Source organism: Microtus oregoni, unplaced genomic scaffold, assembly GCF_018167655.1.
Source record: "Microtus oregoni isolate MIOR12 unplaced genomic scaffold, Mior012 000021F_ref0000039, whole genome shotgun sequence".
Classification (NCBI taxonomy): Eukaryota; Metazoa; Chordata; class Mammalia; order Rodentia; family Cricetidae; genus Microtus; species Microtus oregoni.
In genome coordinates, this window is record NW_024543080.1 from 492367 (window position 1) to 514963 (window position 22597).

General features: G+C 44.9%; 1 protein-coding gene across 14 annotated transcripts in view; it reads left to right on the plus strand.

Annotated features, from left to right (window-relative positions):
• LOC121460738 (protein transport protein Sec31A) overlaps nt 1-14344 on the plus strand; it is a 57201-nt gene extending 42857 nt beyond the window's left edge. For 7 of the 14 annotated variants that reach the window (XM_041671246.1, XM_041671254.1, XM_041671252.1 and 4 more), the window contains 7 exons: nt 166-504; nt 5004-5042; nt 6398-6456; nt 9140-9403; nt 10819-10938; nt 12718-12789; nt 13779-14344. In XM_041671246.1, coding sequence (XP_041527180.1) covers nt 166-504; nt 5004-5042; nt 6398-6456; nt 9140-9403; nt 10819-10938; nt 12718-12789; nt 13779-13958 — 1073 coding nt within the window. In that variant the 3' untranslated portion in view covers nt 13959-14344. The remainder of the gene's footprint in view (nt 1-165; nt 505-5003; nt 5043-6397; nt 6457-9139; nt 9404-10818; nt 10939-12717; nt 12790-13778) is intronic. The other 7 variants (XM_041671249.1, XM_041671256.1, XM_041671260.1 and 4 more) reach the window with 3 other exon arrangements.
• Nucleotides 14345-22597: the final 8253 nt, after the last annotated feature.

The following is a 22597-nucleotide window of genomic DNA, read 5'->3' on the forward strand; positions in this document are numbered from 1 at the left end:
GGGCTTTGCCCACGCTAAGCAAGTGTTCTGTTACTGAACCACATCCCCAGTCCCAAGTGTTAGGTTTTGGTCATATTGTTTAAACAGTAATGACTAAAATCATTCCGACTTCTGTCAGAACAAATGTGTAACTAATTAAAATCTCTGTTTCTTCTCCTGATGTAGCTTACCAGCCAGCCCAGCAGTATTCCTTCGGAACAGGGGGGTCAGCAGCTTACCGACCTCAGCAGCCTGTTGCTCCTCCTGCTTCTAATGCTTACCCTAACACCCCATACATATCCCCTGCCGCTCCTTATTCCGGGCAGCCTCAGATGTACACAGTGCAACAAACCTCCTCACCTACCTCCAACTCTGCTACTTCTTTCCCCCCTCCCCCTTCCTCTGGAGCATCCTTCCAGCATGGCGGACCAGGAGCTCCACCATCATCTTCAGCTTATGCACTGCCTCCTGGAACAACAGGTACACCGCCTGCTGCCAGTGAGCTGCCTGCATCCCAAAGAACAGGTCTGCGCTTGGAAGGGGTTTGCTTGGGCCTCGGGTTTCAGAGCACGTGGGTGGGTGGGTGGAGGGCATCGTTTCTAAGGGTCTGTGAACTGAGTAATGCGAGGTGTTGCTTGAGTGTTTATAACAAGTTCTCGAACTCCCTGTGAGCCTCCATAATGAGCGTCAGTTGCTAGATGAGGAAGCCCTTAGCCTAGAGCTCACGATGCTAAGGGCTATAACCTGCTGCCAACTCACTGTGAAAGGAAGGGAATTAGTGGGTGAGAGGAACAGTGGTTGAGATTGGACTCAGCTGGTCCTGTTCCATGAAATGCAGAAACACAGGACGGGCATCTGGGATTAAACATGGGCCTCCCATGCTAGCAGAGTGCTCTACCACTATGCTATAGCCCGGGCCCTTATGGTTTACTTGAGCTGAAGTGAGCTCAGTTATCTTAAAATGTCCTTGATTTTAAAAATGATTTGTGGGCTTCAGGCTGGCCCAGTGGGTAAAGTGGTTCACTTTTTGCAAGCCTGACAGTTTGGTCCCAGCAGGGCCCCATGGTAGAAGGGCAGAAGTGACCCCCGGAGGTTGTCCTCTGCCCTCCACACACACAAATAAAGAAAACTCAAAGTAAGGCCTCTGTGCACATTGGCATTTGAGAGTAGTTTCCTTTCCAGGTTATAATGGGCATTCATACCAGTGGGGCAAAGCTTGAACTTGGTTAGTCCCTATTCCTAAAGCTGTGCTGGCAGAGTCTGTTCTGTGTTTTGCTGGTTTTAATGCTAAGAATAACTCACATTGGTAGAAGTTTATCGTAAGTCTGTGGTAGAAGCATTCTTTTCAAGTAAACACAATAAATGTGGATATAAAATATTTTTAAATTTTCCTGCTTCTAAGTCTTATGCATGGTAGAGCCCAGAATTACCAATACACCTCTTTTCCCCTTCTCTAATATGTAATATTAGCGTGCAGAGAAGGAAAATGACTGTAAGGACTGTAGACACCTCAGTTGTCTTCCCTTTATCCGTGGATGCTCGCTCAGTGGGTGCCCAACACCACCCCCCCCCATATGTGCACAGTTGAGAATAGTGAGAGGTTAGCAGTGACCGAGACACTACAGGCGCTCTGCTGGCTGGAAGGGCAGCGGGATGCCTCGGACATGCCAGACAGAGGGACAGCTTGCGCTCTTCGGTCTTGAAATGAGGCGAGAGGGCTGAACAGCATCAGATTGTGTCCGGCTGCTCAGTGATCTTCATCCTAGAGCCTTTCTTGTTTAGTTTACAACGATCACTTCCAAATCCTTATTATCTTTCTTAACTACAAATAGGGATCTGGCCGCACATGTTTCAGTGATGCGCTGCAGACACGGCAGTTTGAGCGTTTACAAATGAGCCCCAGCTCAGAGTAGAGTTCCAGAACCATCCTGGAAACCTGGATCAGCCACCATTCAGAGCAGTGGATATGATCCTTACTAAAGGGTAGAGTGGGTTCACGTGAATCCTCTTAAAGAGCAGTGCGGGAAATAGAAGAGGACTCACATGCGTTAAATGTTTTGGACAACATCTAGCATTTGCTATATGTTTTGTATTTAGGTCCTCACAACCCCAAGAAACAGAAATCTTAGTCCTGTTAAAATTGTAGCTGACGAGACAAGAGCTTTTTAGGAGTTGTGAGCAGTCTCGGGAGTGTGCACACTGGTCTCCGTTAGCGGGGGTCTGTGTCGTCACAGCCTATGCTGGAGGTCTCTTGGTGATAGATGCTTCCCAGTGGATTTATAGAAATTCCCCAAACCACTGCTGGGGCATCTGTCACTTTATAACAGGAGATGAATAATTTGCACAGCATTATTCTCCTCGGGCAAAAGTGCATTTTGCCATGAGGTAGTGGATGCTGTACAATTGCTCTAACCTGGCTGAGACAGAATGACTAATGGGGAAAACAGCCAAACTAACGCTCCCTGATACTCAGCATGCACGTGTATGCCCGTTGCCTGTTAGCCTGCATGTAACCTTCCTTTACATCTCAGGGGCAGTCGCCTCACCATGTCCATTTTGGATTCCCTACAGTTTTTGTTGAAGTTATATTATTATGAGTAGACATCTTGTCTTATTGTAGTGTGTCTTGAACCGTGGGTTTGTTGGGGATTTAGAGATTCCAGTTGGCCAGTGGGTAATTCCTTTTGGATCCTGCAGACTTCCGAGCTTCCTGTTAATATATGAGTGTGTGTGCCAGAGGCTCAGAGGAATGGGTGCTGCTGCTAGAGAAGGGGGGGCGGGAGGTGGAAGGGGCAGGACTGGACAGGGCTGAGCACTAATGAAGGAGAAGGCGAATAAAGTACTCCCACACTGACTCAGAATGGAGTATAATAAAGGGGTTCTTTATTAGAAGGGACTCACAGATCACAGTCCTCTGCACAAACGTGGACAGGAACCAAATCCAGCATCCAGGCTAGAGAGGTGAGAGAGCAGGCCCGTGCACCTATTTGGTACCCAAGGCCATGCCCAACCTGGTCCAGCCTCTCAAAGGCCATTGGCTGGAGGAGGATCCCTAAAAGACTAGGGCCATGATAAAAAGCGCTGGCTGTGCAAGCCTTGCAGCCTAGGTTCTCCAGAACCCTTGTGAAGCTGAGCGTGATGGGCCGGCTGCCTGGAGTGAGACTCAGTGACAAAGACAAGAGAGACCCTGCTTCAGCACTCCCGCAGGTCTCCTGACTGCCACATGTGAGCTGTGGCATACCCACATGCACACATGCACATGCATGCACGCACACTGAATACCACATTTTTACAAAAGAATATAGATAAGCCAAAATTATGTATTAAACTGAGATAATGACACGGTTTATTGAAACTAAACATGTTTAAACATTGCATGATTTGATGGTAAGCAGAGTCGGTGAGCGTATAATGGGAGAAGGCTTGATGATTGTACAAGTTTTCCCTATTCGGCAAACCATGTGTTTTGGTTCCTCATTCAAGCTACCAACTGGCTGCTCTCTTGGAAGTCTTGACTCTGATTTGGTTCAGATTCACTGCTAACTTTGAATTTGACTTCATTCCGACCTTAGTATCATCACTAAGGGATCATGTGAAAGTCCTGTGCAGACTTCTCTCTGCTGCTACTTGGTGAAAGCCGAGTGTCCCATGCTTCAGTCCCCAGGCTTTTTCTGTTCCCTGTCCCTTCCTGTCAACAGGGTGAGGAGAGGGCATATTGCAGGCACTCTCCCTGAAGAAGCTTAAAGCCAACCTGTTTCCAGTACTTGCAGGTGTCATCTGTGATGTCGCCAGCACAGATGCTGAGGTCTGGAGGTGGAGCCCAGCTAGTCTCCTTTCAGAGCACACAGCGACCCTCCATACATTGGCTAGCTGTAGTGTGAGTGTATTATGTCTTCTGTGGGCAGTGAGGCTGTATGGAATAAAGTCATCACGTAAACACAGGCAGCATGGATCATTCTTTTCTTCAGTTAAACCCTAGATGAAGAGATTGGCTTGCACTTAGAAGCCATATGGTAAGGAGAACATGTCAGGGAATGCCGGAGTCATCTTCCGAGCAGTGGATCTTAGGCTGTGGCACCCTCTCCTACCTCTCGCTTTCTCCAGGATGTGTGTCTTGGGTGGAGCTCAAGCCCAGTTGAGTTCATCTTCTTTTGTCTCTTCCCTTGTCAAGTGAAGCTGGTGGGTTCTGAAAGACTGTGTGCTGACAAATGTAGCCACTTTCATGCTTCTGATCTGTGGCAGGCTGTCCACAGAGTGTGGTCAGCCTGTTTGCTTCTCTCCACTGCTGGAGGCTTGACAACAGTGCTGGCGTCACCTAGGGGCTCACTGGAAAGATGGCATTAGGCCCTGTCTGAACATTACACTCTGCTTAAACAAGGTTCTCAGTCAGCTTAGGGTCACAGCTCTGAATGCTGCCAGCATGGAAACACTTGGTGCCATGTGGTGTGAGCAAGTCTCATCTAGGGTGCTGTGCTCGTAGGACATCCTGAGCTTCATTTGTCAAACAGAGAAGCTGTCAAGACAAAGACTAGGGAACACTGGTCTCTAAGTAAAGGGTAAACCTCTTTTAGAAGAGATAGCATAGTCAGAGGAGAAAATGCTGTTTAAAAGTTCATTGTATTTGATACAACTTTAGGGAATTTACCCAAAGAAACTGATAACTTTCTTAACTGAACAGAAGACATTTCACATAACTTGATTTAAAAGTGAGTCTTAGGGTAAATGTGGTAGTGCCTGTGTGTGATCCCAGCACTTGCAAGGCTAAGGCAGGAGGATTATGAGTTTGAAGCTAGCCTAGACTACATAATGAGCAACCTGGGCTACATCGTGAGCAGTCTAGGCTCTCTAGATAGAGACCTTGTAGTAAGTAAATTTTAAAAATTGTAAAGCAAGTTTTGTTCCTTTGAGGTTCATTTGCTTTTTCTGGGCGCTGTTAAGCAGGGAAGGAAAAGTATAATGTGATTGTTTGAGCTTAGAATGTCTTTCATAATACTGTCTAAGTGACTTTTACATTTTATCTACAGAAAATCAATCTTTCCAAGACCAGGCATCTGTATTGGAAGGTGAATTGGTTGTAAAACATACATTTGAAATACTTTAATCATTAAATGCAGCTAATGAATGGACATTAACAATAATGCATGTGAATGTACCCTAAATCTGATTGGTATCATTTTTATTTGGCTTCTTAATTGAATCAAATTTTAGAGTGATTGAATGTGTGTGATAACTTGGAGCTTTAAATCATAGAAGCTGTGTATCTTACATGAGCATAATGACAGGGTTGCTGTATCAAGGTAAGGATATGAGGTGATGGGAGAGATTGGAATGATTCCTCTGTGTGGTGGTATGTTACACATGGCTCAACAGCCTGAGACCAGCTCCTAAGTGTTCAGAGCCTATTCAGCCTCCTGTCTCAGGTGAATTTGTAGGAAGTGAGTTCTATTTAAAAAGCAAAGCAGCTAAGTCTGTTATGTTTAGGAAGAGAGCTGGCCTTGTTTGGTAATGTTAAGCACGAACCAGTTTCTTTTGTTTGCTAGCAGTTTTGTTGTGATTTAATATGCATATCAGCTTAGCAAACAAGGGGGAATTCTGAAGAAAGCACACTGGAAACGGGCAGGCAGCACTTCCCATTACCATGCGTTCACTCACACAGCTGTGCTCCAGCAGCCGGCCGCTTCCATAGTGAGTAAAGTGACCGCATCAGAACTGGGCAGTTGTCGGTGTCAGGTGCTCTGTAAAGTAATGGTAGTAAAACACCGAGCTCTTCCCATGGCCATTTGTACTTTGAGATGCTGGGGTGGTGCTGGGTTTCCAGTTTCTGATGAAACTTTCTGTAGTGTCTATAGTTTCTTAAGACAGGAAATTATGAGAATTACTCCTGTTGTATAGGTGAGCTCTGTTTTTTTGGGTTTTTTTTTGGGGGGGGGGGGTTTGTCTTGTGGTCCTGGGCATGGGACCTGGGCCTCCTGTTCTGGGCAAGCATTCTGCCGTTGAGCTGCTATCTGGCCTGGGCTCCTGAGTCTTATTTGATAGGACTGTGTTTAGCATCTGTGATGTGCTTGCTGAATTGCATTTCCCTTTATTCTTTGTATGTTAAGGGTGTACACCTTGCAGAAGTATACTCGCCGATCTGTGCCTGTTATCTGGAGAGAAGGGTGGACTGGCTTTGGAGGCTGCCTGTCAGTTTAGACACAGGACTTCAGCCTCATCTTGGGACAGTCCCTTCCCTCTGAGTAGCACTGCTCTCAGATATGATGCCTACTGAGGCAAGCCCTGTGTGACCCTGCGGATTGCTCGAGCCTGTATGGCTCACAGACTGTACCCCTCACAGTTGAGGGGGATGTAGGAGTGTGAGATGAGCCACTTTCTTCCTTTCAGGGTTCTGGAGGAAAATGACTTCTGTTGTCTGTTCCAGGTCCTCAGAATGGTTGGAATGACCCTCCAGCTTTGAACAGAGGACCTAAGAAGAAGAAGGTAATGGAAAATCCCTCTACCCAGTGGATGTCTTTGCTGTTAGTCACCTGTAGCCATGTAGAGCACAGCATGCTTAACTGATCCTTCTCAAGGCAAAGCTTGCTGATTAATGCGTGTACAACTCATTGCACCAGGATTTCCTCTAATTGGGTGACAGGAAGGCAGTGACAGACTGCTGTTAAAGCTTTACCCTGTGCTGAGGGTGGCCTACACTTCCGTCCCAGGCTCGGGGACCTGGGTGGCCGAAGCAGGGAATGACTTAGGAGCTGGGACTTAGCTTGGGTTGAGCTTACATCCCTTCTCTCACCGGGTGCTTGGCAGCCAAGACACTTCCTGCATGTTCCATGTCCACACTCCCTCTCTGCACAGTGCACCTAGCTAGCTACCTAGGGCCTCCATTTTCAACTCCTACGCTGAACAGTGGAATACTTTCTCCTCTCCTTAAAGACCACTAAACATACTTTGCTATGTTCAAATGCAAGGGTAGAAAGGCTGATCTGGCCTGAGCTAGGTTTGGACACGTGCAATAAAGCACAACTGTGTCCGCAAGCCAACTCTTAGGAAGAATTTCCTGCTCACCATCTGTGCCTACACACGGTTTAGCCTGCATGTGATTAAAACCAGAGGTATTGTGAGGTGGACCTAAGCAGTGGATAAATAGTTTTACAAATTATTTTATCAGTTAAAATAGGGAACAAAAACTATACTTCTTAGTAGCCAGCCCCTCCTGCCTTTAGACACCTTAACAAGAAACCTCAAACAACAACAGCAACACACCTAGGACCACTGAGCAACCTCATTCATGTGCTCAGTCTTGATAGTGGGTTTCTAATCCGAACCTTTCTCCTTTTTTTTTTTTTTTTTTTTTTGCTTTGAATAAAGCCTCTTTACCACTTTTGCAAATCTATGCAGACCCTTACTTATTTCAGTCCTCTGAAGAAGAGACCATGAACCAGTAAACACAACCCAGATCCCAACTACAGGTCACAGTCTGAGGCCAGTCTTGTCTGGACCCTGTAGTGAGACCACATCAGCTGACCTCTCCCACCTGTGACCAACCTCAGTAAAACCTTTTTCTGGTGACGGCTATAATGGGAAGCCCCCTTAAAAGGCAGGGTGTCACTCTCCTGCAGGCCTCAAGCAGCAGGAAACAGGATTTCACACTTTGCTCCTAATTGTTTCAGTTCTAGCAGTGATCACGATTATATTTTGTAACCAGTATAATTTATAATTACATTTTAGGTTTTCTTTTGCAATATGTTTTAACGATTGTGTTTTGTCTCATATTTGGCTGTGTGGTGGTATCAAATCCCTTAGAACTAGAGTTACAGACAGTTGTAAGCTGCCATGTGGATGCTGGGAATTGAATCTGTGTCCTCTGGAAAAGCAACCACTGCTCCTAACCCCCGAGCTATCTCCCCATCCCCTCATAATATTTTTTAAATATTTAATATTTAAATATTTCTTAGTTTTTTCCCATGTGCTCACAAATGCTTGTGTGTGTGTGTCATGCACACTTGTGAACATGCCACAATGTGTGTTTGTAAGTCAGAAGACAGTTTGCAGAGTTAGTTCTTTTCTTCCACTGTGTAAGTCCCAGAGATTGACTCAGGCCCTTAGACTTGGTGGAAGTTGCCCTTACCCACTGAGCCATTTCACTGTCCCTGTCACAATATTAAATGAAGAAATGCCTGTACTTAGCATTGCTTATATGTCAATAATTATTACACAGTGTCAATAATTTGAACACAATATGGTATTTTTCTTCTCCTTTCTTTGAAGCTATATATATTGAAATTGAAATTCTTGGTGATTTCTTTCCTCCAAGTATAATACTGAAAGGCTAGAACATAAAATTGGGAGACATTAAGTTAGTAAGGAAACCCCAACAAAAGGTAATAATAACCAGAAACTTAATCTGGTATTTTTAGTGCCAAGTAATAGCTACTTAGTGATCTATGAAATTGAACTGACACCCTTTTGTCATTTAATATGTGCACATGCACACATGCAATATATGAGCACACATGTATGACACATTGGTTCCTGTACTGCTACGTGGAATGCCATGGCCTCCATGACTGTTACTGTGAGTCTGTGTGAGATGACAGGGAGAAGACCCTTAGTGTATTCCTCACCCATGTTAGCCATATAGGTCTACACTGATGTTTGCCTCTGGGATGCTGCATAAGATTCCATTTGAAAAAGGGTTCCACTGCAATGAAAATTTAACCATGAGTACTCCAAGACCTTTAGTTTTATTAGCTAAGTGTTGGCAGAGGTCCAGTCCCAAAGAAACACATGGAGGTCTACATTAATTATAAACTGTTTGGTCCATTAGCTCAGGCTTCTTATTGATTTATTCTTACATCTTAAATTAGCCCATAATTCTTGTCTGTGTTAGCCACGTGACTTGGTACTTTTATCAGTGAGGCATTCTCATCTCGCTTCCTTTGCGGCTGGGTCATGACTGCAGACTGACTCTTTCCTCTTCCCAGAATTCTCCTGTTCTGGTTGCCTCGCCTGTACTTCCTGCTTGGCTACTGGCCAATCGGCATTTTATTAAAATACAAGTAACAAATCTTTACAGGGTACAAGACCATTGTCCCACAGCAGCTAAGGAAATGTTTTCCTTTTTATTCCTAGTTTTGGTGTTTTAATTTTTCCCCTCATCTTTTAAAAGATGCCTGAGAACTTCATGCCTCCTGTTCCCATTACATCACCAATCATGAACCCTGCTGGTGACCCCCTGTCACAGATGTTGCAGCAGCAACCTTCAGCTCCTGGGCCACTGTCAGGCCAGGCCTCCTTCCCACAGCCGCACCTTGCAGGTGGCCAGCCCTTCCATGGTGTACAGCAACCTCTTGGTCAAACAGGCATGCCCCCATCTTTCTCAAAGCCCAACGTTGAAGGGGCGCCGGGAGCTCCTATTGGGAACACCATCCAGGTAACATAAATTTGGCATAGGAAGATGGCTCGCTTCAGTACGTTTCTATTATATGTAAACTTACACAATTCTAGTTTCAAAATAGCAACCCCATTTTAGGAGGTTGATTGTGCTTATGTATATTATTTTTCAATTACTTGGTTATATGGAAGCTTTTGAGACAAGAATCATACATTTTGGGAGTGCATATTTACTATGTCTCAGTAATTATAGTATTTTAATCTAGTCAGTACACAATTTAAGTTTGGTTGAGTATTTGCTGCATCTGGAGTTGCTAAGTAAAAGCTATTTTATAGCTTTTTCTTTTTAAAATGTTAAATAAAAATATTAGGAGTTACGTTATTTAATGTGTTTGTTTAAAACCTACTAAGCTAAACTAGGTGTGGTGACACACTTTTAATCCTAGCAATCAGGCAGAGGCAGGCAGATCTCAGTTCCGGGACAGCCAGGGCTACACAGAGAAACTCTTTCTTGAGGAAAAAAACCAAACCAAAACTAAAAAAAACCCACAAACAACAAAAAAACTACCTCCAGAGGGCGACACTTTCATACTTTAGCTGGCTGTACCTCTAGAGGGAGACACTTTCTAGCTGGCTGTACCTCTAGAGAGAGACACTTTCTAGCTGGCTGTACCTCTAGAGGGAGACACTTTCATACTTTAGCTGGCTGTACCTCTAGAGGGAGACACTTTCATACTTTAGCTGGCTGTACCTCTAGAGGGAGACACTTTCATGCTTTAGCTGGCTGTACCTCTAGAGGGAGACACTTTCTAGCTGGCTGTACCTCTAGAGGGAGACACTTTCATACTTTAGCTGGCAGAGTCCCAGAAGTTAAAAACATTTAACACCTTTCACAGTGATACTTAGGGGACATAAAAATGTGAAGAGCTTGGGTCAGTATTCAGTATGAGAAAATGGAACAAAGAAAGTCCTGCCTGAGAGGAAGGCTGTAGGTGGTTGTTGAGAGATCATCCTGACTAAAGAAGTTCTCAGTGCTGCAAGTTGCATCATCTGAGTTGGTTCTTACCCTGTCTTCAAAAAACAGAGTGTAACAGAAAAGGAGTAAAAGGATAGAAGAATGCTAGGATAAACAATAAGGGATTATGTATGTAACTAGTCAGTTACTCAGGCTGTGTGTGTGTGTGTGTCTGGTGTGTTAGAGAGAGAGATGTAGGAATTGATCCCAGGGCCTCACATTCATTGAAAAAGCTTCCTACCATTTAGCTAGAGCCCCAGTCCATATAAAATCCAAGCTGCTCAAGGAGCACCAGCACTCATAATGGTATCTTATCCTGGGTAATTTCACACATTAAGTCTATAAGGTGATTGGTCCTCTCTTTCACATAGAATCAGGATTTTGTATATGAAATACTTAATGGTCATTTCTGATTGTTTTTAAAACACTAATTCTTACAGCACGTTCAGGCTCTGCCAACAGAAAAAATTACCAAGAAGCCTATTCCAGATGAGCACCTCATTCTGAAGACCACGTTTGAAGATCTTATCCAGCGCTGCCTGTCTTCAGCCACAGATCCTGTATGTATTTTGCCCTGAGTTTATTTAGTTCTAAGTATCACCTGGGCTGGAGAGTTGGGTCAGCAGTGAAGAGCACTGTTGCTTCTGCGGAGGACCTGGGTTCATTCCAGCACCACATAGCAGCCACCCACTGTCTGTAATCCTACTCCCAGGGAATCTGACACCCTCTTCTGGCGTCTGCACACACATGCCGGCAAAACGTGAATACACATAAAAGTAGTAAAATAAAAATCTCTTTAATCTTTTTTATAAAGTCCCTTGTTCCAGGTCCTACAAGTTGTGTGTCAGAGCTAATAAGGCTTGCACTTAGTTTACTCGGTGGCATAGTGAACATTTGACCTTCATGACAGCCTTATGATTGGTAGAGTCTTCGTTCACAGATGAAAAAGTTAAGAGGAAGACCTGCTGAGTAGTTTATTAGACACAGTATCTATCGTGCAGCACATTTAGTGTGCAGTGCTGCTCTTTTGGCTTCATCTCCTCTGCTGAGACGCAGGCTGGGCATCCCTGCCTACACACACCCTGGCACTTGTGCTTGCTGCCCCTTCTGACCACTCAGCTCCTCCAGGCCTCATTTGCTCAGGCCAAATTTAGACCTCTGCTCACACGTCAGAGCCTCAGGACTTTCTCTACTCCCCCAACACTGCCAGTCTCTTGTCCTGTTCATTTTGGACCATCTAGCGTAAAAATACTGTGATTATTATTTTTCCCATTTATTAGAATTTTTGATCTGGGGCTGGAGAGATAGCTCAGAGGTTAAGAGCACTGGTTGCTTTTCCATAGGTCCTGAGTTCAATTCCTAGCAACCACATGGTGGCTCACAACCATTTATAATGAGATCTGGTGCCCTCTTCTGGCATGGAAGAATATTGTATACATAATAAGTAAATAAATCTTTAAAAAAAGCCGGGTGGTGGTGGCGCATGCCTTTAATGCCAGCACTCGGGAGGCAGAGGCAGGCGGATCTCTGTGAGTTCGAGACCAGCCTGGTCTACAAGAGCTAGTTCCAGGATAGGCTCCAAAACCAAAACCACAGAGAAACCCTGTCTAGAAAAAACCAAAAAAAAAAAAATCTTTAAAAAAATATTTTTTTGATCTGTAAGACTTTGTCTCCGGTATAGGACATGGTAGACTTTCATTAAGAATGATGTGCTTTTTCTAAGGCTAGTTGGTGTGTTTATTTTTAAAACCTCTCATTTTAGGTTTGGGAATGTCTCCACTATGCACTTGAGTATGTGGATTGGAACAGGGTGTGACTCTTAATTTCCGGATCTGTCTCACCACTTAACTCTTAGTCATCTGTTTTGGAGGGAGGAGGTCTGGGGATCCACATCCCCCGGGGGACGGGGCACATGCTAGGGGAGTGTTCTTGCTGTGACACTCACCCCATCTTACTGCCAGAGATGCTTCCTTTGTCTTTTCTGGAAAGAGGCAGGATTAAACAGAGCAAATGTTGGGAAGTGTGTAAATGGGATTCCACAGTTTCCCTGTTTTCCTCTTATATCGTCTCCAGTCACTGTCTCTTTCTTCCATGGCCCTGATCCTTTGCTGTCACTGAAGGTCTTTGAACGTGTCACTCCTTGTCAAGCAATTTCACGATCCACATGAAACTTTCTTAAACCCCATTTTGTGCTGTGAAAGCGAGTCATCTCCTCCCTGCCTTCAGTAGAGAACTAATGTCCATCCACTAATTTGTTTTTGAGCTTATGGTCATGGTGGCTCCATTGCATTGTTGGCGTCTAAAGATTCAAGTGTAATGCCTGTTCTTCTCTTCTGCAGCAAACCAAGAGGAAGCTAGATGATGCCAGCAAACGCCTGGAGTCTCTGTATGACAAACTTAGGGAACAGACAGTAAGTTATTTCCGGGACAAAGTGAGCCCTCTAGCAAAGACCAGAAACACAAACTGGACTGCGTGGCCCAGGGTAGCTGGCCCGCTGCTCATTTCATGGCCATGTGTCAGAAACCAGAGACAAGGCAGGGACTCTTGTCCATCTCTCAGGAGTCACAGCCTGGCCAGGGATGTTCTGTGACGGAAGAGGACCCGCAGCAAGGAGGCCGCTTGAACTCACCTGCTGCTCCTTGGGGAGTTCAATAGCGACCGTGCCAAGAGTGGAGGGACAAACGGTGCCTGACGGTGTTGTCATCGTCCTGTCCGTCACACTCGTGAGACCCAGAGCAGAGAGAGCCGATCTAGTAGGAAGGGCCGTGTCTGACTGATCCTAAGGAGAGTCTGCTAAAGTAAGGGGTATAACGAGAGACACCACGACAGAGAGCTAGACTTGGAATTTAAGAGGTGGCGGGCAAGCCAGTGTGGTGGGTGCAGGAGAGTCAGAAGTACATCCTCAGCTACGTAGTTCAGTGTTAGCAGAACATATCGTAAGACACAGAGAGGAAGAAGACACAGCCAGGTAAACTTGAGAAAGTAGGGAAGGTCACTTGAGCCCAGGACTGTGAAACTAGACTGCATAATGTAGCAAGATATAGTTGCAAAGAAAAAAAATAAAAAACCAAAAATTTAAATGCCAGAAGAGATTGATGCATGTGTAGTTCATCAGTGACTTTGCAGGAGCCATCTTACCATGGTTCTACTTTAAAATGTAACATTTACTTGGTCTAACATGTTTGCTTGCTTTATAAATATTCCAGAAATGCTAGCTACTTATACATTCTTAAAGAGTCTGTTTCAGGCTGTGTTTCAGTCTCTGGAGTTAATGCTCTCGGGGTCTCATAGGACAGTCCCCTCATGCAGTCCCTTTGTTTTAGGCTGTGTGTCAGTCTCTGGAGTTAATGCTCTCAGGGTCTCATAGGACAGTCCCCTCATGCATTCTCTTTGTTTCAGCTTTCCCCAGCCATCATCAACGGTCTGCACAGCATTGCCAGAAGCATTGAGACGAGGAACTACTCGGAAGGGTTGAGCGTCCACACGCACATCGTCAGCACCAGCAACTTCAGTGAGACGTCCGCGTTCATGCCCGTCCTCAAGGTTGTCCTCAGTCAGGCCAGTAAGCTGGGCGTCTGAGACAGCAGCCCAGCCCGTTGCCATCACTGCTTCTCCAAAGAAAGCCATGCTAAGACTGGACCAACCCCTCATTAGCATGTTTCCGTGGCAGCCACTCAGGAGCTTTGACGTTATTTCTGCAGGTACACTCACCCTAGAACTGCTTGAGCCCTGGTGCTGTCTTTCTTTTAACCCTCTTGCCCATTATGATTTCCTGTTCTGCAAATAGAGTTTGCCCTGGACTGCACACAGTGGCTTCCTGAGGGCTCTGACAAAGAGTGGATTTAAATCTTCGGTGTACTTTTTAGAAAAACTGCATCTGGCTGTGTATAAAATGGACCTAAAACTAAATTTCTCTCATGTCTTCCCTACTTTCTCCATCAATCAGATTAAAGTGTGTAATCCTATCTTACATGTTTGTGGTTTTTTTATTTCTTTACATTTTTATTATATTTTCTTTATGGGTATACCACTGTGTATATGTGGAAGTCAGGGCTGTAGGGACCAGTTCTCTCCTTCCTCCATGTGGCTCCCAGGGATGTTACTCAAGGTGTCAGGGTTGGCCTTTGCCCACTGAGCCATCTCCCAACCCTGTGAGTGGGGCTGTACTTCTGTGATGGAGCACTTGTTGGCATATATAAGATCCGGGTTCCATTCCTATCACTATAGAGCAGTGATTCTCAACCTTCCTAATGCTGTGACCTTTTAATACAGTTCCGCATGTTATGCTGACCCCAACCATAAAATTATTTTGTTGCTACTTTATAACTGTAATTTGGTTCTGTTATGAATTACAATGTAAATATCTGATATGCAGGATATTCAAAATGCAGCAACTATGAAAGGGTCATTCACCCCCCAAAGGGGTTTCAGCCCTGGGTTGAGCGTCGCTGCTATGGGGGGAAATGCACTTTAGCCTGGCCCAAGCATGTAGGTATATATGGAAGTTGCTACATAGGTATTGGCAGATGCCAATGCAGAGTGGACCATTAGCTTTCAGTATAAACAGGAGGGCACTGGGCACTGCATATCTGCAGCACACATTATCAGTGCTCTGCTTGGCTTCAAGATTGAATTGTCTCGTTTTATAATTAGAGGTTTGCTCCCCTGTATAGGTAGTAAGTTACCTATAATCTTCAAGCTAAATTCAGAAAGAAAACATTTGTTACAGTCAGGCTCCTTATAAAAGGCACATATGTTCCAGTCATATCTTCTGTCAGGTGACTTTCATCTACTGTTATGTATAACAATGTGACAAGCAAAAAAAACATTGATTCCCATTGTATCTGGAGGAGGACTGAACACTAATAATTTTCATTTATGCCATATTTTCTAAGCAGGTTAGAAAACCAGGAAATGCATAGTGAGACTGCTGTGTGGGTTGATGCGCTGTTTGAGGGAGCTGAGTGTTGGTCCAGTGGACTCTCACAGCCTGCATGAAGCAGCTTGCAAGAGCTGCTCAGTTCCCTTTGTAGACGCCCCTCTGCCCACATACACACTTAAAGATAGTTAACTTGGGGTGGGGGTGGGGGGTGGCGCACGCCTTTAATCCCAGCACTTGGGAGGCAGATGCAGGTGGATCTCTGTGATTTTAAGGCCAGCCTGGTCTAAGAGAGAGTTCCAGGACAGACTCAAACTACACAGAGAAGAAACCCTATCTCCAAAAAACAAAAATAAATAAAGCTCAACTTCGTAGTTGGAAAAGCACAGTGCTAGCATCCAAGTGTCAGGAGACTCGACATCAAATCTGCAGCACGCACGGGCTGAGTCTCCTGTGATTCGGCAGATGGTCTCAGCTCCAGTAACTGGGGCAACCCCTTGGCCTTCTGGATGGACCCTGAGCTGCAATGTGAGCTCAAGTCCCCAACCGAAGGTGAAGGAATTGTCTTCACTCATGGCCTTCTCACTATTAGGGTGTATTTTCCCTGGAGTGAGAATGCCATAGCGGGAGAGAGACTCGAAGGAAGGCAGGCGAGACACATGATAGGTGATAGGTAGCAGTGTGGCTGGGATCCAGTGCCAACAATTCCACATGCGTGGGTACAAAGCCCTGGCCTCCACTGGCATCAGAGGAGCTAGGCTCTTTTCACTGCAACATTGATTTCCCCCACTGTAGGGTGTTGGGGACGTTTCATATCAACAGATGGAGGTGAGCTCAGCTAAACCCCAAACAGTTTTTTTCTCCAAAGTTTAAAGATTATGGGAAGAGGAGTTTGTTATTCAAGGATAAACTGGATTTTGTAAATGGTTCTATTTTAATATATGACTCTACAGCTCAGGATTTTTGGTTTAATGCTAACCCTGCTTAAAGGTCGGTGATGACTGAGCTATATGGGGATAACACCTGTAATCCCAGCACTCGGACAGCTGAGGCAGGAGGATGATAAGATCAGTCTGGACTATATGTACCTCAGGTTGGTAAAAGTGGTTTCTGTTTACTCTTGGAAAGATACGGTTCCCTCTTACACATTTATCCTTCATGTACAGGCAATAGCTACTGTTTGGTCATCACAGATATGTTCAGGTTTCTTGTGTCATGCTTTTATTTTTAAGTGCAATTCTAAAACAAAGATAAGAATCTGGTCAGTAGGGCTAGGTGTTGACAAAGAGATGCATCAGGACACACTCTACCTTTGCTTTTTAAGGTTTACTTGCTTAAAAGATTTATTTATTTATTTGGTTTTTCAACACAGGGTTTCTCTGTAGCTTTGGTGCCTGTCCCGGAACTAGAAGATTTATTTTTTTATGTTATGTGCATGAGTGTTTTATTTGCATGCATGTCTGTGTGCCACTTGCATTCCTGGTGCCCGCAGAGGCCAGAAGAAGGCATCAGATCCCCTGGAATTGGAGTTACAAGCAGTCGTGAGCTGTCGTGTGGGTGCTCAGAACTGAACCCGGGTCCTCAGAGCTCTTAACCACTGAGCCATCTTCCAGCTCCCATCTCTACCCTTCTTTATGCCGTTCTTTGTATGAAATGTACCTACCCTTCAGCGCTGCTTAAGAATAGCCTTGTGGGATGAGCTGTTTAGCTAATGGGGCTGTTATCCACTGGAGTATGGGGAGCAGGCACAGGTTGGGAGCAACTTCTCTACACCTCACTGTTGAGAGCCTTAGAAGTCATTTGGAGTCAGTAAATCCCCTGCTGCCCTAGAGGGAGCCCCCTGCAGACCACAACAGGGAGAAGTTGGGAGCCCCAGGCTTCTGGACTGGAGAGAAGCTGTAGGTGATGGTCTAGCCTAGTTGGTCCCAGCTGCAGGAAGTGTGTCCTGAGGAGGACTCTAATCTGGGAGTCTTAGGTTGCTTTACCACTGATAGAACATGTCATTTTGCTTTGCCTCTGTTTCCCTGGCTGTAAGACAAGTGGGTAGAGTCTCACTCAGGGCCCTGGAGTCTATGATCCCTCTACAAGCCTTCTGAGGGGATGGAAAATGAACTTGGATGAGCAGCAAGATTTGAAGAAAGAACAGAAACAACTATCGGAAATTTTCCGCCTTGAGAGTTCCTTTGCTTTCCAGTCTGGAGAAGATGGGAAATGAACGGATAGCACAGAAGAAATGGTTTATGATGTCTAAGTAGTGAGCCTCCTCCTTGGCCATGTGCATATACCACTTGCAGCCCTTCTGTGCACCCATTTCTCATCAGGAAAGGGCTACCTCTGAGTGCCAGCTGCCACATACAGTACCTCCTACTTTCCTTTTGGTGCTGCAAATCTGGGTCACTGTTTTGACATTCCTGAACTCTGTTTACAGATTCCTTACCCGCTGCTGGAGAACAGCAGGACCTTAGCCTTTTAAGGGCAGCCCATGGCAACTGACAAAGCAGGAAGGAAAAGAGACCATTGGAACAGAAACAGTAACAGCTGATGCTGAGAAACCCACAGGAACTTGTCTGTCTGCCCTTGGGACTGAAGCAAGAAGGAAAAGGAGATGGGTGTTAGTGAGGGCAGGGGAACCAGAGGGCAGGAAAAGTTCTTTCTGTACTGTCTTCTCTCACAGGAGTTATTTCTGAGAGCTGTGGTGGCAGAAGGCGAAGAAATAGGAAGGAGGGGTTTGGTTGGGTTTGTAAACCTTTTTAGCTTTGTGTTGAGCAGTGGGGGCACTTTTATCGGTCTTAAATGTTAACCGTCCTTGACTAGTCTCATAAAGAGATGCTACCTCTGTATCATTGTCAGTGGGATACACTGCCCATCCTGACTGATGATTGCCTGCCTGCCCTTATGTGCTGTGAGTTCTCTGAGCCCAAACCCACATAATGCTGCTTGTAGACTGAGCCAAATGCATGGCTTCTGGAAGAGTCACAACAAATATATAGTATAAAAATAGTAATTTGAACTCAAGATTAGCTGGCACAGGGGTGCATGTCCATTCAGGTAGTAGGCTATGTTGTGGAATATTTGTTTACACTGAAGCTGAATGGCAATAGCTAGGCAGGGGAGCTAGGCAGGATTTCCAGGAAAAAGTGAGTCTGGGCACTGAGGGAGACCCAAAGAGACACAAGGAAATTGGACATACAGTGGCAAAGGTAGCGACTGGGCAAGAAGCTGCCCTTGCCTCAATTGCTGACAGTATGCTGTCCAAATCAGACAAGCAAGACACAAAGTGACTGCTGAATTTTGCCAAGACAAGGTAGGACAGTCCTTCAGAATATCCTGCTTCACAGAAAAGTGTGTCAGATATTCTAGGCCTGTAGGCCAAAGATGGATGCCCCAAGGTTGCAGAGGAAATGTGGGTGACTGATCAGGCAGCCAGCTGTCCATCATTTCTACTTAGGCAATATATCCTTCTCAGGTCTTTGAGGGGGTTGAAGATTAAATATAGTTTTACAGTTTTTCTTGTCACCAAATTCAAAAAAGAAACTCAAAAAAGAGATGTAAACTGTATAAGGTTGAGAGACATAAAAGCTTAAATGGTTTATCTAAGAAAATTTTTTGAGATCTAAAAAATATTTTTAGGTTGGTTATGCAAGTTATGATAGAAAGTGGTTTAGGTGTAAAACTTTGAACTCACAAAGATAGGATAAATGATGGAGTAATTTCTCCAAATTTACCAAATACAAATGGACTGGACATTATAAATGTAATTCTTACCTGATAATTGTTCTTATATATAGTTTTACTGTGTTAAAGTTAAACCTTTCCTTTTTTTATTTAGACAGAAAGGGAGAAATGTTGTGGAATACTTGTTTGCACTGTATGAAGATATGATTGGTTTAATAAAAAGCTGAATGGACATTTAGTTATGCAGGGGAGATAGGTGGGACTTCCCAGACAGAGAGGAACTCGGGATGAATCTAGGCACACAAGGGAAGACAGACGCCAAGAAGACATGGAGGGGGGACATACAGAATGAAAGGTAAAAAGCCGCATGAGAAAATGTAGATTAATAGAGACAGGTTAATTTAGGTTATAAGAGCTAGTGGGACAAGCCTAAGTTAAGGCTGACCTAATTTGTTTTAGAGATGGGTTTTTCTGTATATCTCCGGCTATCTGGAATCTCACTCTGTAGACCAGGCTGGCCTCAAACTCAGAGATCCATCTGCTTTTGCCTCCCCGAGTGCTAGGATTAAAGGCGTGCACAACCACCACTGCCCTGCAGGCTGAGCTTTCATAATTAGCAAGTCTTCATGTTGCTATTTGTGGACTGGCGGTTCCTATGAGAAAGTAATACTTCCAGGATGCTAGGGCCGAGGAGTTTAAGGTCAGCCTTGAACTCTCTCTCTCTCTCTTTCCTCCCTCCCTCCCTGCTGTGGTTTTAGGATTGTGTTCAGCTGACAAATGGGAAGGTCAACCTACCCAAATATGCATTCTGATGGAGACAGGCCCAAATGCAAGATGCTGGGACTACTGTCTTTTGAAGCCACAGTGCATTCATTTCCTCAAAGATTCAGCAGTGTCTTAAATTATTGGGCACAATTTTTCCCATGTACACCATGGTATATTGGATAATTTTGCCCTATTCTATGAGACCTTGGTAAGAAAGTTAATCACAGTCAAATCTCCACTCCATTCCCTAAGATAAACTTAGAAGCCAGCTCCCTGCAATTATCTTTTATTGGCAGGACATTTGGCCAGGAGAGGAGTCTTCCAATAGACCACATTTGGGATGTTCACAGACAGGCACTAGGAAGAGGGTGTGGCACATCTGGGCTTGTTGATTCATTGCGCTCACAGATAAGGAGATCAAGGCCCCAAAATCACCTGAAGCTGATTTGGGGGAGGTGCAACCTCAGTTAACCCCGGCTCTAACTCTAAAAGGCCATTAATACCCTGTGTCTACTCTTTTTTTTTTTTTTTTTTTTTAGTTTTTCGAGACAGGGTTTCTCTGTGGTTTTGGAGCCTGTCCTGGAACTAGCTCTTGTAGACCAGGCTGGTCTCGAACTCACAAAGATCCGCCTGCCTCTGCCTCCCAAGTGCTGGGATTAAAGGCGTGCGCCACCACTGCCCAGGCCCTGTGTCTACTCTTACCTCGGTTTATTGATACAGGATTTTAATCTAGGAAATTAACTGCATGTGTCTTAACCCCAAGAGATAACAGGAAAAGCCATTGATCATTTAGCCAGCTCCAGAGAAAAGTAATCCTTTTCACAGCAACGGAATGGGAACAAACCCGCTGCTGTTGACATGGGCGGCTGGAAATCGTCAGGCCCCGGAGTTTGCTCTATATAACCATAATTTCCCCTTGTTCTAACCGCTTAGGGTGATAGATGTAATTCTTAGATCTGAGAGATCCCTCTAGCCAGCTATCATTGGCAAAAAAGGCTGACAGGGACCAGGCTCTGCATGTCTTCTCAAGTTTACGCTGGTCACCACGGCTACCTTGAGCCGTTCCCAGGCACCACAGCTCTAGCCCGCTGAGAGAGTATGGGTCGCTGTGTTCCTCCCTTTTACATTTATCCATCACAAACCTGTAGTCTAATTAGTCACACAGAAATGTTGCACACGAAATCCCCCTTTTTCCTGCTTAGAATTTAAAGCTTCCCAAATAAACCTTGTCGCCCTTTAGAGCTTCCCATGGTGATTTTGCTAGCCACGCCCACCTTGACCCATAAAGGAAGCTGACAGTTACTGCTTTGTGCTGCTCTTATCTGTTTCATAACCTTGAGAAATTCAAGCTTGTAATTTTGCTATCGCCAGAGAATTGCTGATTGTGTGTGTATGTGTATAAACTGGAAACAATAAAGAAACTGAATCAGAAAAGCATGGAGTGAGAGAGCCCTTCGCTGACTGCTGCTTCCTCCCTGAAGCCTGAGAGGACATTGGGGCTGGCCCCCAAAGGCTCTCATTACCTCCCCCTTTCTCCTTCCCTTCCTTGCTCCCTTTCTCCCTTCCTCTTCCTCTCTACTGTGGTTAGAATGGGTCTAGGCCATGCTAGGCAAACACTTTAATACCCAACTGTGTGTGTCCCCGGCCCTCTTCTGCTTTTGAAATTTGTTCTATTTTTTAAGTTAAATTTTTAACATTAGCTGATGTGGAATGTCTTTCTATATATGTGTTACTTTTATTGGTTGATGAATAAAGCTGTTTGGGCCAGTGGCTTAGCAGAGTAAAGCCAGGCAGGAAATCAGAACAGAGATAGAGGGGGAGAGTAGGTGGAGTCGAAGAGGTGCCATGTAGCTGCCAAAGGAGAAAGCCGCCAACCACCAGCCTCCAGTCAGAACCTTACTAGTAGGCCACAGCCTCAAGGTGATTCGCAGATTAATAGAAATGGATTAATTTAAGATATAAGAGTTCTTCCTGGTCATCCTGCAGGGGCTATACTGCCCGATACCTCCTCTCTCTTCCTTTCCCACCCATAACATCTCCCAGCTCAGCCTGCTCGGGCACTGGGACTGAATCCGAATCGGGAGGGCAAACGGGAGGGCAGTAGTTCCTTTGTCTCCATAGCCTGCCTGCAGGAAGCAAGGTAGGCCCTTTGTTTACGAGCTACCCAAGCAGCACGGAGTTACGATCTGGACACCAGGAGAGCCATCGCTGGGGAGTGACATCACTGGGAAGGTACATCAGTGGGCAAGAAGACCTGATCCTGTAAAAGAAGATCCATAGGGGAGCATTTGGAGGAAGAGATGGGCAGGCGCCAATGCAAGAATTCACCCAACAATCTGAAAAACAACATGAAACCACCAGAACCCAGCGACCTCACAACAGGTGGACATGAACACCTTAATCAAGAAGAAGTAGAAAAAACTGACTTTATGAAAGCGATAGAGGCCCTTAAACAGCATATAAAAAACGCCCTTATACAAATGGATGAGAAGTATAACAGAAAGTTTGAAAAATTGAGTAAATCAGTGAATGATACCCTAGGAAACCAAGGAAAAACAATCAAGCAGATAATGGAAACAGTTCAAGACTTGAAAACTGAAATGGAGGCAAAGAAGAAAACACAAACAGAGGGCCGGCTGGACATGGAAAATCTAGGTAAACGAATAGAGACTACAGAAACAAGCATAACCAGCAGAATACAAGAGATAGAAGAAAGAATCTCAGATTCTGAAGATAACATAGAGAAAACAAACGCACTGATCAAAGAAAACAGCAAGTCCAACAAACTCTCATCACAAAACATTCAGGAAATATGGGACACAATAAAAAGACCAAACCTAAGAATAATTGGGGTAGAAGAAGGAGAAGAAGTGCAGCTCAACGGTCCACAAAATATACT